Here is a 16019-nt window from a genome sequence, read left to right as displayed (position 1 = left end):
ACATTTATCTTCGATTACGTCATAGTATGAAATTTATACCACATTTTACTTTAACACCAACGAATCACCTTGTAACATATCTTTTAAATTCTCAACTAGACCATCTTTCACTGTAGCCAAGAATTGGCGTTCGTCGTGCCGTTAGATTCAGGTCGGCCAAACATAACAACTCCAGGGCTTTTCAACTTCAATAAAAATAATCATAATATAATGGACATTTTGTTTTATTTTTATGCTTTTAATTAAGTAAACGTCTGTTCGTGAGGTCAATGAAAAAAGCAATTTGTGAAAGTAAATAATGTAGACGTTGGGACAATGGAAAAATGAGGACAGAGCGACACGCGACATCAATTTATGGATACTTTAATGGTTAAGCGTTTTTATATGGTGACTCTGTCTAAGAGTATCGATTAGCTTACGATAAAATCAATAGTGAACTGAAGTTCTCAACTCCTGGCTCGAGTAATACACGATTCGTACGCGTGATCAAGTGCCAAAACCTGAAACTCGCTTTCTCAAACTATTCATCATCATCGCATGATGTGGTTAGGTATTTTGTTTACTTGTTCAAACGTGGCAGGTATTTTCCTTTTAATACCACATTTTTCCTGTATAGAATAAAAAATTAACCAACTGAAGTTATCTTTAATATGTTTTTAGTAATTAGCGTAAAATAAAATTCCCCGTTTTATTATCGCAGTTACATTGTAGATTATTTTATAATTGCTAATTATGTTTTTTTTTTTAATATTATTCATATATAAAATTTATAATATTTGCATTTTTATAATAAATAAGCATTAAAATAGGATATTACATTACGACTTTTATGAACACTATTTTAATACGAAATTGGGAAATTCTGATGTGTTTTTTGGTACTGTTCAAAGTTCGCACAAAAGTAAAATGCAATTCCATAGGAACGTGACGCTTTATGACACGCGTCAGTGGTCAGCAACCAGACCATTATTATTTGTGTACATATATACAAATATTTTCACATCCTTGAGCATAGCAAGAAATAACTTATTTATAAATACATTAACTGTGTTAGTATAACTTACAATACGATAAAATAAAATATCACGCGTTATCTTGCAACAAAAAAGTACATGAAATCAAATAAAAATAAATTACTCAGTTATATAACTTTCTGATATTTTATGGTGTACATCTCTGTATATATTTTTATTAAAAAAATATTATTTTAAGAGATATTTGAAAAGTGAAGCGTTGAGATTTTTTTAAATAATTTTAAGATTGAATTACAATATATATTTGACCAATAACATTTCTCTGGTTATTTTTTAATATAGCCATTGAGTTGGAAAAGCCTTACAGCTGCTCTTTTTCAGCACCAAACGCGCGATATTTGCGTAATCAAATATATTTTTAGATTTGTCTTCAACGGAAGCAATCCAATTACTGAATAAAGTGGATAAATAAATAGACATCTTTTATATTTATTAGTGTTTTATAGATTTAGATTTTAAGTTACTTTTTTATTTATTTATTATTAATAAATATATGTTTGTATATAGCTTCTTTACAAGCTTATAAAATATAATTCGAGTAAAAAACGATTTTTAACTATATGTTAGTATATTTTTTTATAATTGACTTCGGTAATTCCAGTGATTTAAATTTAAAACAAATAGTTAAATGATGATTTTCTTAATAAAAACATAATATTAATTTTTAAATAAAAAAATACACGACTGCTGACTTTATATAATACATAATATTAGAAAGCGAAGCGTACGGTATTTTTTAAAATTTTATTTTGGTCTGACTTGACTGAAATAATATTCAGATATCGTGTCATTATATTAAGATATTGTATTCATGAGTGAGTCGAAAAGCAAAGCGATTAGCTTATTTATTTTTTCAGTTAGTGTAAAACATCTCACTTATGTATAGTGTGCGACTAATTGAACCGTTGTGTTTTATTTTAGCAAAGTAGTTGAACATTTTGACTAAGGGTGATTGTAGAGTCTCCTAGTACTAGCTAAAAATAGCGCTGATTTTTTTTAAGATATAAGAGTCTTTACAATAGTATTTTCAATCAAACCATACATAATAATTTTGATTATAAATCTGAAAATATGTTTGTTAGAGCACCAAAAACTATGGCGTCTTGAATTTGCAGAACTCGATATTAGGAATTTGTAGGTAAACACAATTATTTTAAATTAGCAACATCACTATCGTCCTGAATTATGAAACTCTTAAATTTCAACTGAGCATGACGCAAAATTGAGTAACAATATAACATTTATAATATTTTCTTAACTTATTAAAAAAAAATAAACAGTAAAACTGGTCTTAATGATGAATAATTAATTTTACTCTATATTTAAAAAAATATGTTTTAAACACTATGTTCACCTATTGCCGCCTAAAAGTTTTCTCTTGTACAATACACAATCACTAGTAAACAAGTTTCAGTAATTATACTAGACCACTTAGAAGGGCTTCAGCCGTCTTTTCACCACACTGAGGAGTTTGCTGCTCGATGTTAACGTGCTTTTATAGTCTCGTTTCATGTTTAGCAGCAAAACGTTCTTCAACACCTAAGTCACGATGTACTATGTCTCTATCGCGAAAATACCACGGAGCATTCACAATGTTTTGAAACACTTTATTTTGATTTTTTCAGTTAATTTAACGTGGCACTTAGACCTAAACTGGTTTCAGAATTGGACCGTATATTTTGATTTTGTTTAGCTTTCAGTGGTAGTGAAGAATGCACTTTTTGTCGTGAAATAAATCCTTATTGTTGCGCAGAAGAAATGCAGAACTTCGTAATAGAGTTTTTTTTATTTTTATAAAGTTCATGCAGTACGCATTCGTCAAACTTTTTAAATGCTGCAGAACTGTTCTGCGTGATTCTGGTTCGAGTGAAGCCTTCAGTGAATCGTCATCAACATCGCTCATCACCTTCGACTCACTTCAAGATGAGTTTTTGTAACTATTATTGTACCGTACGTTCCTTAACAGTGTTAGCACATATAACATAGGCATTGCTTATTTTACGAGCAGTTTTTGCCGCTTAACTTATTTTAATAACAAATTTATTATTTGCTTCTTTTTCATCATAATTCAATTATTTACAAGAAATAAGACTAGTCTAAATTTTTTTTAAAATAATTTTTGGTTGAATTTTAAGTTGGTCCACCCCTGAAATATAATAGATTAATATTTGAGTAGCTCTTGGGTTTTTCACAAAAAGTAAGATATTTAAAAAAAATATTGAATATTCCGATTCTAGATAAAAAAATGTTTGCAGCCCCATCATATACGTCGATACGAAAAAAATGGATTTAAAATTCTATCGAATGTTAGTGAACTTTGCGCCAGTATGCGTGTGCCGAATCGATATTAGCGAATTTTCGATATTCAAAAAACTCGTTACTTCGAATCTTAAATAATTTTTAAACAAAAACATAGAAAGCGGAGCGACGTGTTTGATTTTTTCGGCCAATAAAAAAAATCGCTCCAGTCGACCCGTTTGACAGCTGTGTCATTTACACTCGTACATATATATTCGTATCGCGTCGTCGCTTGCATAATTACCGAGCGAGCGGACGTGACCGGTCGTACAGTCATCTCACGGCGCTCGTTATGTCGTGTCCTTTCGTAAAGCTGTTCAGCGCCAACTTTCTAAAGAACAACGGACCGAACCTGGTGAAGCAGTTCGGCCAGAGATGTCCTGTTTTAGCGCGATCCACCTCCAACACCGCGATTCCGGCCGCTCAACCGGAGTCAAAATGTCCGTTCAACCACCGAGCGGCTTCCACCACCAACCAAGTCTCCCAAGAGCTCACCGAAGAATCGTCTATCAAGACGTTCCCGTACGAAGATTACTTCCGCAAGCAAATCGCGCTTAAAAAAGAGGACCATTCGTACAGAATCTTCAAGAAAGTGAACCGCTTAGCCGCCGAAGGTAAATTTCCGAGCGCTTTGGAATACTCGTACGGAGAAAAACCCATCACGGTATGGTGCTCGAACGATTATTTAGGCATGTCTTGCCATCCGCAAGTCAAATCTGCCGCTAAAGAAGCGCTTGAGAATTACGGAACGGGTGCCGGAGGTACGAGGAACATATCCGGCAATTCTATATTTCACGAAAAGCTCGAAAGTACGCTGGCTCGCCTCCATCAAAAGGAAGCGGCTCTACTCTTCACGTCTTGTTACGTAGCCAACGATTCTACTTTATTCACTCTAGCCAAATTGTTACCTGGTTGTCATATTTTTTCGGACGAAGGAAACCATGCGTCGATGATACAGGGTATTCGGAACAGTCGCGTTCCGAAGCACATCTTCCGCCATAACGATCCTGTTCATTTGCAATCTTTATTAGAGCAAGTACCCAGTGATACTCCGAAGATCGTGGCGTTCGAGACTGTTCATTCCATGACGGGAGCCATCTGTCCGTTAGACGAACTCAATCGGATATCCCGAGATCATGGCGCTTTAGTCTTCGTCGATGAAGTTCACGCTGTTGGTTTATATGGCGATCACGGAGCCGGAGTGGGCGAGCGCGATAACCAGATGCAAAACATGGATATCGTATCCGGTACGTTAGGAAAGGCTTTCGGTAACATCGGCGGTTATATAGCAGGATCGGCTCAATTGGTCGATATGATCCGATCATACGCTTCCGGCTTCATCTTCACTACTTCACTACCTCCGTCCGTGTTAGCTGGAGCTTTAACTGCCGTTCACATCTTGGCCGGTCCGGAAGGTCGAGCCTTGAGAACTAAGCACCAAGAGAATGTTTTATACATGAAAAATGCTCTAGCAGATGCTGGTTTTCCGGTCGAAATGACCCCGAGCCATATCATCCCGATCAAGATTGGAAATCCTGAGGTTTCGACGAATATATCTAATCTGCTACTTAAAGATTTCGGACATTACATTCAAGCGATCAACTATCCTACTGTTCCTCGAGGACAAGAGAAGCTAAGATTGGCTCCGACTCCTCATCATACGATTCCAATGATGCATCAGTTCATCGACGATATGAAAGTTATATGGAACCGGTTGGGCTTACCTTTGAAAGCTTCAGAGAAGCAGCGCTAATTAATATTAAAAAAAAGTGTTAATGAAAATGTCTTCCATTGTATATATATGTTTCATAAAAGTTAATAGAGTATTATATACAATATTTATACAAAAGAACCATTCGATGGTGTATTGTTGAGCTTTATCCATAATTTATTTAATTGTTTTTATACACTAAATCTGAGTTGAAAATATACGATAAAAAAAAAATATTTATTTTTGTAATGTTTTACGTCACTGTTATTTATTTTATGTTTTTTTTTAATGTAAATATATAAAATTTATATATTGTACTGTTAACATTTTACTCCGTTTAAAACAAAACACAAATGTAACACGCGAAATATGAAAATATATATATGTGAAATACAATTTACATTAACATGACTCGATGTGTGATTTATTCAATCCCAGTATTTGATGAGTCCGTCCCATCCGGCCGTGAGTACTTTGCTCGGCTCGTGCGGATGCCACAGGGTTGATATGCAGACTCCTTCGTGAGCTTTCCATTTCTTGTACAATTTTGTCGTTTTCCAATCCCAGACGTAGCATTTTCCGTCGGCGTCTCCAGACACCAAATAGCTAAAACAATAAGTCAAACTGTTAAATAAATTCCTAGCAATTAAAAAGGGTAAATACATCAATTAACGACCGTGAAGTTAAAGCAAAAGTTCTTGGAACATGACCTTGGTATATATACATACATAATAGCTCAATTGAAGTGTAGGTTAAGGTGAAGTAATAAGAATTCGTTAAATGGAAAACGTAATTTCCTTGATTTAAATGTATAGCTAACAAAAAAAACTTTAAAGATTACCAATTTAAATAATAATATAACTAAGAATTTCCAATCAATGTAATAATAGCAATGAGTTAGATAATTTGACAGATATTCGATGTTTTACAATAAAGTATTTATTTATTTTATTAATAAATTTAGATAATATAGCTAATTGTTAATAAATTAAACAAATATGTGGATTGTCCTAAGAATATTATCATACAAATTCACACCTCTATCCGTATTCCCCTGATCGTACTCGTCTTCTTATACCTATCTATCCTTAAATTATCTATTTCTAGTATTAAATCTATGTACATCTTTATTTATTATAAAATACTCTGGTAATATATTATTTTCTAACATATATAAATACTAAAACATTCATCTTCAATATTTCTTGAATATACGACCATTCCAATCTGTCAATCATACTTCTACAACTAGTAAATCTATTTTTATTTAAAACTATTCTCATTGCTTATTTTGTAATTTTTCCAACATCATCTTATCCAATTTATTAAGCATATATATTATTGTTGCACAATAATTGAAGTGGGGCAATTATTATTAAAGATTATTTTGTATTTATACTTAACATATTTTCATCCTAGATAATATACTTATTTTTTTACTATTTTTTTTGATTATGTAATTACAATGTATCTTAAAATTTAATTTTTGATCTACTCCTAAATATTTTATATTATCACTTATTTCTATAATATTATACTATAGTTCTATAGCTTTTTTTATATTATTATCTAACATAGATTCTCAAACTTAATTGACTCATCGCCCATTTTTCAATGTCAAACTTTTTCATCGCTCACCTTCAGTAAACTATTTCTTTCTCATTTATTAATATATTGTAAATATAGCAATGCCTGTATATTTTTTTAATTTCACCAAAATATTTATTTAGAATTTTAAATAGAATGTTTGAAAAAAAAAACTTGAAATTAAAATTATTTATTAAAATAAAACAAACAAATGCACACAAGATTTTCACCAATATTATTTACTAATATCAAAGAAAGAGAATAATTCTTTTGCTGTTTAAATAATTATTTTTTTGCTATTTATACAGTGCTACTTATAAAATTAAGAATGCTATTTAAATTATCATTTGCTATTTATATTAAATATTTATACCTGTAAGATATAAAATGCTATTTATAAAAACAGTATTCGCAATTTAACATTATCAAAATAAGCAAATATCCTAATCGCCCACTTTGAGAACATATGATCTAACATATCTTTATAATTAATAAGCATACATTTAGTTTCGAGTACATTATTTTTTAACCATCTTTCTATTACACTAAATTCATTATTTAAGTTATCTACAACTTCTTTAACATTATCACTTATGCAATAAATTAAAGTTTCGTCTGCAAACAAATGTATTTTACATTTTTCTATATTATTAATTATATCAATAATATATGTTACAAACTACAATGGTCCTAATTTAGACCACTGTGGTACACCATGAGATATTATTTTCTCATTAGAATAAGCATAATTTATTTCAACTTTTTGCTTTTTCTTTCTTAAATATTTATCAAATCATTTTAAAACTAGAATCTCTAATTTCTATAACATTATACTTCTGTCTATTGTTTTGAAAGTTCTCTTGAAATCCAAGAAAACTGCTCCAATAGTTATATTCATATCCTTGGCCAACAACAATCATTTATTACTATTTGTAAGCAGTCTCAGTGGAATGTTTTTCTCTGAATCACGATTGTTGTTCACACAGAATGTTTTGAGAAATGATAAAACAGTTTGTTTACTACTTCTTCCATCGTCTTTTCCATACAAGGCAACATGTTAATTAGTCTCATTTCCTCAACCTTTTTATTATTATTTATTTTAGGTATATATATATAATAGTAGCAATCTTTAAATTATCAGGTATTTATTCTTCAGAGAGTGCCTTATTCACTAATTAATATAATTTAATTCCTAGTATTTCCAATGTTTTTTTAATTATATTTACATTCAGTTTTTTTTTCAATTTACAAATTATGTTGTGAATTTCTTCTAAAGATACTGAATTAAATTCTCCAAATTTTACATTAAATGTTGCATTATTGTATTGTACCAAATTATTGTACTGAGGTATTGAATTCACAATCTCGTCTATACTCTCAATGTAGTATGTATTCATTTTTTCTGCTATCGTATGATGATATTTTTATTTATTTTCATCAATCTTCATATAAAAAAGTAGATTAATTATAAAATATTGAATCTAACGTCTAAATACATTATAACATTTTAAGCTACACAATTGAAAAGTTTGAGAAATGCTTGTTGGAGTCTGACAAATTTACTGATTTATATAGATTATTAGTCTAGGTACATTTCTGCTTATACCTCAAGCAAGTAAATGGACATTCCAGATGTTACATATAGCATTGTTTTTAAAACATGAATCCAATACTAATCGCAACAATCATCATTGTATTTTAATTTTTCACTTTACAATAGCGACATTTGAATGACGAAATAATGATAATAAAACCGATTTTAATAATTCATAAATAAATTAAAAAAATAATAATGAACGATTGCTTGCAACTTTATTTAAAAATCATTAAAACTAGTTTTGATATATTTTTTTAAATTGTAAAATGCAAATTAAGCATCGATAAAACAGACTTATTATTTTTAATATGCTGGAAAACTATTTAAAAATATAATGAAGCTACAAATACTAATTTAAATATTATTACATCAAATAAATAAGGTCAAAATCATAACATTACATATCATAAAATTGAAAGATTAATTAATTGGTTACCGACATCAGTAAAAACTAGTTTACACTAGAATATTCAATTAGAATTGTGAATTGAAACAAACCCACTCACACACATAAATTGCCCACAATCGTTTCTAACGTGTTTCAACTAGTTTATATTTCTTGTGAACGTAAAAGATTAGAATGACTCAGCAAATTTAAAATTAATACTATTACGTTTAATAATCGGTAATACGATATCTTATCTGAAGCATGTAATGTAAGTAATGAAGCCTTATAACGTTGGTTTTTAGTTTCCGAAAGTTATGTAATAAATATAGTACGAACCTCATATCTGGAGAGTAGTCTAATCCGCACGCGTATCCGGCCACCATGTGTCCGGTGAAGGTCTTCTTCCTGTTCATCTTGAATCTATTCAACGCGCTGAACACTACGATCTTATTGTCCATTGATTGACATGCCAGCCATTTTCCATTCGGTGATGATGTGACGAAAGGCATTGAATGCATTGTCGGATCGGCTATATATTTCATATCGACCGGAGTGTCCCTGGAATGAAAATAAATAATTAAATAAAACTGAAAACTTTCAATTATTTGTATATTACAAAAATACTTTTATTGTTGCAAAAAAATATTCATGAAGTAATATAATTATGTAAGAGTTTTAAGGAGAAACTTTATTCAAAGTTATGCGGTGTTGAAATAATATAATTTTTTAACCGTTTGTACCCTAAGCACACGAGTAATTTTTGACAACAAAAGAATATTTGACTAAAAAAGTAATTTTTAATTTAATTTTTGATAATTGCACACACCTTTTGTAGCTCAAAAAACAAGAGAAACAATAAAAAAATATTTATTGCATATAAAAATAATATAATAGGTAAAAACAATTAAATTCATCTTAGAATGGTATACATTTTGAGATCTAAACTCAATGCAAAATACAGTTTTGAGATCCAAACTCAATGCAAAATACAATATTGGGATACCTAGCATAATTTGCACCAGTACACAGTCTTCTTGTGTATTAGAAAATCATGTCATTTGATGGGTCAAAAGTATCCTTCCAGATTTTTCTTTGCAAGCCGGAATACTGGCCTGTAGGGTTAATGTTTAAGATTATTGAAGTCGGTAAACCAGTCGTTCAAGTTTCAGAAACACCTACGTCATTTCTTCAGGCCAGTTTACCGGCATGTGGGGTTAAGGTTATCCATACGCTAATGAAGATTTTCTTTATTTTTGTATTTAGTCGTGGAAAATTACCATAACTTTTGGAATTCATGATTCAAGTTTAATAAAGTCACTTGCATAAATTAAGAACAATGTTAAACATGCTGCCACGTTATATTGCAAATATCATGGATGAACATAAACTGTTATTAGTAATGATAATTATCATGTTGAGATTAGCTATAATGAAAATACAGCTGTGTTGTGTTAAAACTCAATGATATAAATAATCTAAAGTGATAGGTAGAATATTTGTTTCAAACACTAAATATTGAAACTGTTTAACCTTTCGGTTGCCAAAATCCGATATATTGACTTTTGACACTGAGGCGAAAATTGTAAAAGAATCAAAGAATACATTTTTATAGGTTGAAGGTATTTTCTAGAGTGATAAATAACATTTTTTCAGAACATATATATTTTTTATTATGCAATACATCTATATTTAGATAGATGTATTGCATAATCTCAAAAGTCTCGGTATAAAAAAGGTTAATAGATAATTTTTTATAATAATTAATGATTTATTTAATTAATTCAAAGCTTTTGGACTACACAGAGAAGAAAAAAACACTACTTGAACTAAACATTGCTTCATTACAATCTTCAGTATTGCAATAAAATCTCATTTTATAACGATATTTACATCAAATAATAGAAACTAGAATTCTATTGATACTCTTTATATTACCTATTTTTATAGATTATTACCATTTCCCCTGAGAATAATAATAAATAATTCAAACAGTTAATTTTTTCCTATATATTCCTATAAGCAAGTTTATTTTTTATTATGGACAATTTAAATGAGCAATATATAAAATGAAATGAGAATTTATGAAATATATGTGCATTAAAATAAATAAGTTGTACATAAGCATTGGCGTGGTTTACACATCAACTGTTAGGGCCAAAATGTTCCAGATCATAGTGGAATTAAAGAGAAATTGTTTAACCACTTAACATGCGGGTGTTTTTTTGCAGTGTTCCAAAAAAATCATATTTTTTATTGGAAATTATAATAGTAAATAATTATATATAAATAGGAAAAATAAAAAAAAATTTATAGTTTTTGCAAAATTTATGTTATAAAATTACATAATGGGAATATTTTGCATTGTTCCAAAAAAATTGTGAATATTATTTTTACCGTTTCTTAAAAATCGCAAACAATAATTAAATAATGGAATGAACCCAATAATAAACAATAGACGTAAGGAAATATAGATATCTTTATTTTTAAAACACATTCCATACGAAAACATATTGCGTTTTATAAATTCTAAGAAATATGGGGCAAAATAGTAATAAGTGTGTCAAATTATTGGAAAGATAAAGCAACCCCAATTAGCCAAGTATGCTTACTTGAATATGTTTTACTGGCTTTGCTAACTACCTATTTATTCGGGGTTTTTTTATTGTCTCTATCCCATCTGATACAATTGAGAAATACTTCAAGCGACAACACACCGCCTTGTATTTTTCTAATTTATGACTTCTACAGCTCATAAAAAAGTGACTTTTTTTTAACTTGAAACGAAATGCTGATCGAGTCTCGCATATGCTCCGAAGTTGAGTATAATGACAAATATAATCACGTTTATTTGTGGGACCGCATTTCATATCCCCGCACAGGCTCGACACCGCGTGTAATGGACATTTCTAAAATCATACACCCTTGCGGGACCGCGTGTAAAGCGGTTAATACATCTTAATTGGCCAAGTTAGTAAAATTATATTCATACTATTGTAAATACAACTTCACTGTAACAGTTGCGAAACGACCAATCACTGTTCAAACCCAAACCTAACCTAATGAAAGTTCTAAACCTTATCAAAGTTGTTGAATTTTCACTAAATTAATTTGTTTAGGTTATGTTTGTGTTTGAACATAAAATATTGCTCAATCTAATATTTTTCATTGAATAAAAATATTTTTAACACTAGATTTACGGTACCCGTCAAATTGACGGGTATTGATTGATTTGTATATTTTCTGGGTTTTTTGCGACTTTATGAACAATGCAAATATATTAACACTATTTTTATTTTCGAAAACTTCTCATTTCTTAAAACTTGGTCACTATATACCTATTTTTATTATTGTAATGCACAAACAATGTTTTATGGAACAAAGTATTTATTTAAATGCACATATCTCTTAAAATAATTCCCTGTTAAATCGAACCCTATTTTAAATCCTGCTTCGTTCACTATTACTCTAATGACATTAAAAATCTGATATGTTTGTGGGTGAGTTATTATAAATCGGCATTTATGAGAACTCAAAAATTGCACCATAGCAACGCAGACTTTCGAAAGCCTTCAATTATCACAAAATTCTGTAAGCCCCCTTTTATGGGACTACAATAAGTAGAGCTAAACACTAATGTGATTGGCCCTAAATTAGCTTCGCTTCCATTTGTCTAAGCTTCCTCGATTATTTATTATAAAGGATGACACTCGGTCACTCACAAATAATCCCAAAATAGTAATAAAAATAAATAATTACCATTCCCAAACTCGCAAACTCTTATCGTCGGATGTAGTGACAAATCGTCTATTTTCGTCCACGAAAGTGATGGAATTGACAGCGCCAAGATGCCGATCATACTCTTGAACGATATCTCCAGAACGCGTGTCCCACTGTAAGAAAATAAATTATTAATAATTTATTTAATAAATACCTAAATTTAAGAGTTAAATAAAAAACAAAAGGTGATTTAATATAAGGAGTCCTAAGTAAGGACCAATATTATATGAAATAATTATTGTATGATGCATTTATATGCAAACGATATATTTATATGTTAGTGATAATATAAATCTGTGTGTAATGTGAAAATTGAAGTGGAAAGTTGTCAATTAATATCTCAACTATAGAGAAAAATATGTTTGCAAAGGCAGCAAAAACTTCCGTACAGTGAGCTCTGGCGTCATGAAATTTGCACGGCTTATTAGGTCTGAAATTTTTTAGTTACTGCAACAATTTCAAAGCCTTATTGCGATTTTTTAATTTAATTTATTTATTGATATCAAAATTTTGGTGTAATTATTGATATATTATGATAAATATAAAACGAGAGGATTTAGAAACAAAAATGATAAAAAATCAATGTAAGTCCGAAATAATTAATATGTTTAGAATAATAAATATAGTTAAAATAAGAAATAATACATACACATATAATTTTCTTGTCCGAAGTACCGGCGACGAAGAGATGCTGTTTGTCATCGTCGGGATGGAATTTTGCACAATATGGTATTTTTCTGCTAGTGAAGTGTGAAATGCAGTCTCCGGTTTCAGTGTCCCATAATTTAATGTATCGGTCGTAGCCTAGTATTTGGTAAAGATCATCCATTACAATTTTGGTATAACAATAAAAACAAATGCAAACTTGTTTTTCAAGTATCTTATATTTTATATTTATTTTTAAAATAATTGAATATACCTGCTGATAAAAATCGGTTTCCTTTATTATTGAAATTTACATCTCGTACAGCTTGTCTATGTCCGTAATATGTTCGTATGCATCTTCGCTCTTTGTATACTTCCCAAATCTAAACATAACCAATAAAAATAAATATAAAACTATCGTCAAAATAAATATTTAATGAAAAAAGCATACAAACCTTTACTCTACAATCCATACTACCAGAAAGCATCAAATGGGCTGATCTAGGGAACCATTTAACAGTAGCAATGCCTTTAGTATGACCTTTCCAAGTGAATATGTGCGCTTTGGGAAGGAAGCATCTATCTGGGGGTGCCTCAGTTTTGAGATTAACCCCTACATCTTGAGGAGGATGCAAAAAGTTACGACCCTGGTAATCGATCGGATCGGGTACTGAAAACAATAAAAATAAACGATAACTCAAAAGTTCCCATTAAAATAAATAAAACTTAAGAACATACTATGCAATATTGATTTCTCTTCCAAAGGCTTTTCTTCGACCACTTTGCCTCTTTTGTGACGCTTGGCAAGGATCTCTTCTAATTCCGCTGCTTCTTCTTGTGTCGGTTTAGCAATCCTGAAGATATACATGATTTATATATATAGTTTGAATAATAAAAATATTTTTTTAAATGATAAATTACTTCTTTTCATCGACGTAACCACCCCAAGGACCTAAAAATCCCGTGATGTCAGAAGGATCGTCGTTTTTAAGCCTCTTTCTCTTATCCAACGGTCTCTTTTTCGTGGACTCGAATACCGTTTTTTTCTCATCTGATGGTTTAACTGTTTCTGAAACTATTATAAATTATTAGTATGTGTTGAAAATATAATTCTACTTATAAATAAAACATAAGATTGATGCATAATGTCATATAATTGCAGAGCAAACGATTTTTTCTTATTCTGGAAACCATCCAATTAAATCTGTTTTAACATATAGTCGTTTTAATTGAGGGTTTTGATGCATTGATAAAAAAAATGAAAACTTATTCAACCGGTAGCGAATGTGCACTGGTCAAAACAGTAAACACCCTATGAACACAACAAAACATGTTCTTGCAAGAATTGTATGGCTTCTGTTTTGGTATGAGGCAGTTAAAAATATAATTGTATATAAATAAATAAAATGTATTAATATTTGTTTAGATCAACTAAACATAATAAAAAACCATAGACAAAAAATATACACCTTGAACGAATGGAAGAAAATGCTTATATATTCCAATAATCATAAAAGTTCAAATTCAATTATTAATTTACAACCCTTCTAATGAATCAAGAGTATGTATTCTTGGTGTTACTATATAAGGTAAACCATTGTGGTCGCTTTTCGACGATGATAAAGGATACATATAACAGTACTGAAATGTTTCTTTCTAAAATACAATACTTATGCATCAACCTTATATAATGCATACCTATTATAGCTGTTGAGCTTCCAGTTTCGTCATCGGCAGTAGGATCGAGTGCGTAACCGTAGCTTTGAAAAGTTCTACGCTGATTTTCAAATTGAAACTCGCTAATGTGCGCCTTCTCGACGTATCCAGAGAGCATGTTCTTCGGTGCTTTTGTGTGGTCTGAATGAAAAGGATTCTCGGGCCCTATGAGCGGTGCATATAAATCTTCGTATTTTGGATTGTGAAATAGCTCTTTCGTTGATGGATTTATAACCGTTGATGATTCTTTGTTATCCTAGAAACGTTTACGCCGTGTTATTTTATGTAAATTGGTAAAAAATGGTGTATTTTTAATGATTGCTTACTATCGGAATGACAGTGGGTGCCGCGCAAATTTGAAGCGTCTTGGCGATGGATTCCCCTTTAGGCAATGGGGCCAAATGCAAAGGGGGCGGGGACTCGGAGGGCTCTTCGCCGGGCCCATCATCATCGGAGCCCGAACCAGCGCCGTAATCTTGTAAATTTAACATCATAAGAAACTGACGTTTGCAACTAACCTATACAACGCTGATGCCAAGTTTAAGTGTTACCAGCATAGAAAATTTTTTACCTCATATAATTAATTTTTATTTATACATAAATAAAATAATATCATAAATATTAGCATATATATGAAGCTAGAAATGTTATTTTTTCACTTTTAAACAGATGTCGTGAAGTATTTGCGCGAAAAAACTCTAGGTCTGCTGCAAGTGTTCGAACATTTGCTTGTATATTTATTTTATTAGGGCCAAAACTTTGCTGTACTTTCTTTTGGTAGACTTCGATGGATAAACGACAGCTGGTGTTGCCTTGTCCACATTTCACTTTCATATTCCAATAGATAACATGTAACTATAAAATATACTCTCAATAAAATACTACTGCAGCGGCTTAATCTGCGTCTAATTGCCATCCATCACCATCCGTCAGTTAAAGCTTCAACAATAGATGGGCACCGTTATTCAAAAAGTTGACGTTGTTAAACTTTAATTTGTTCACCATAAGTTAGCTTCAATAATCGTTAAACCGGTAATTTCATAAAAATGTAACGGAAATAACCGTTCGAAAAATCATGGAATATTGTGTAGTAAAAAAACAATTTTTAATAAAATTAAATTTTACTCTTTCTCGATTTGTTACATTAGAATAAAGTGACCAGATGTTTTATAATGAAATGTGGAACCTTCACCCCACGGCGAATCTAAAGCTTTTAGGATCTTCGAAAAATTAAATCGGGCCTTTTATTTTCTCAAGAAATAAAAA

The 16019-nt window shown here is 30.6% G+C and overlaps 2 protein-coding genes across 2 annotated transcripts; one reads left to right on the top strand and one right to left on the bottom strand.

The window, feature by feature from the left end:
* Positions 1–3506: 3506 nt before the first annotated feature.
* Positions 3507–15301, bottom strand: LOC148237343 (pre-mRNA-processing factor 17). Its single transcript, XM_088205301.1, has 10 exons — positions 15080–15301; positions 14736–15009; positions 13959–14112; positions 13776–13891; positions 13493–13707; positions 13312–13420; positions 13042–13196; positions 12372–12505; positions 8952–9173; positions 3507–5649 (listed from the first exon to the last, which is right to left on the bottom strand). The coding sequence occupies exons 1-10, from the start codon at positions 15245–15247 to the stop codon at positions 5472–5474; spliced, it is 1725 nt and encodes a 574-aa protein (XP_088061427.1). The 5' UTR covers positions 15248–15301; the 3' UTR covers positions 3507–5471.
* Alas (5-aminolevulinate synthase) lies at positions 3625–5454 on the top strand. The gene has a single exon (XM_088205302.1). It carries the CDS (start codon positions 3625–3627, stop codon positions 5083–5085), a length of 1461 nt encoding a protein of 486 aa, XP_088061428.1. The 3' UTR covers positions 5086–5454.
* Positions 15302–16019: the final 718 nt, after the last annotated feature.

Source organism: Plectrocnemia conspersa, unplaced genomic scaffold, assembly GCF_051122295.1.
Source record: "Plectrocnemia conspersa isolate PC_06_02 unplaced genomic scaffold, ASM5112229v1 ptg000002l, whole genome shotgun sequence".
Lineage (NCBI taxonomy): Eukaryota > Metazoa > Arthropoda > Insecta > Trichoptera > Polycentropodidae > Plectrocnemia > Plectrocnemia conspersa.
The sequence above is the reverse complement of the archived record's forward strand: the minus strand, read 5'-3'. Positions and strand labels throughout refer to the sequence as shown.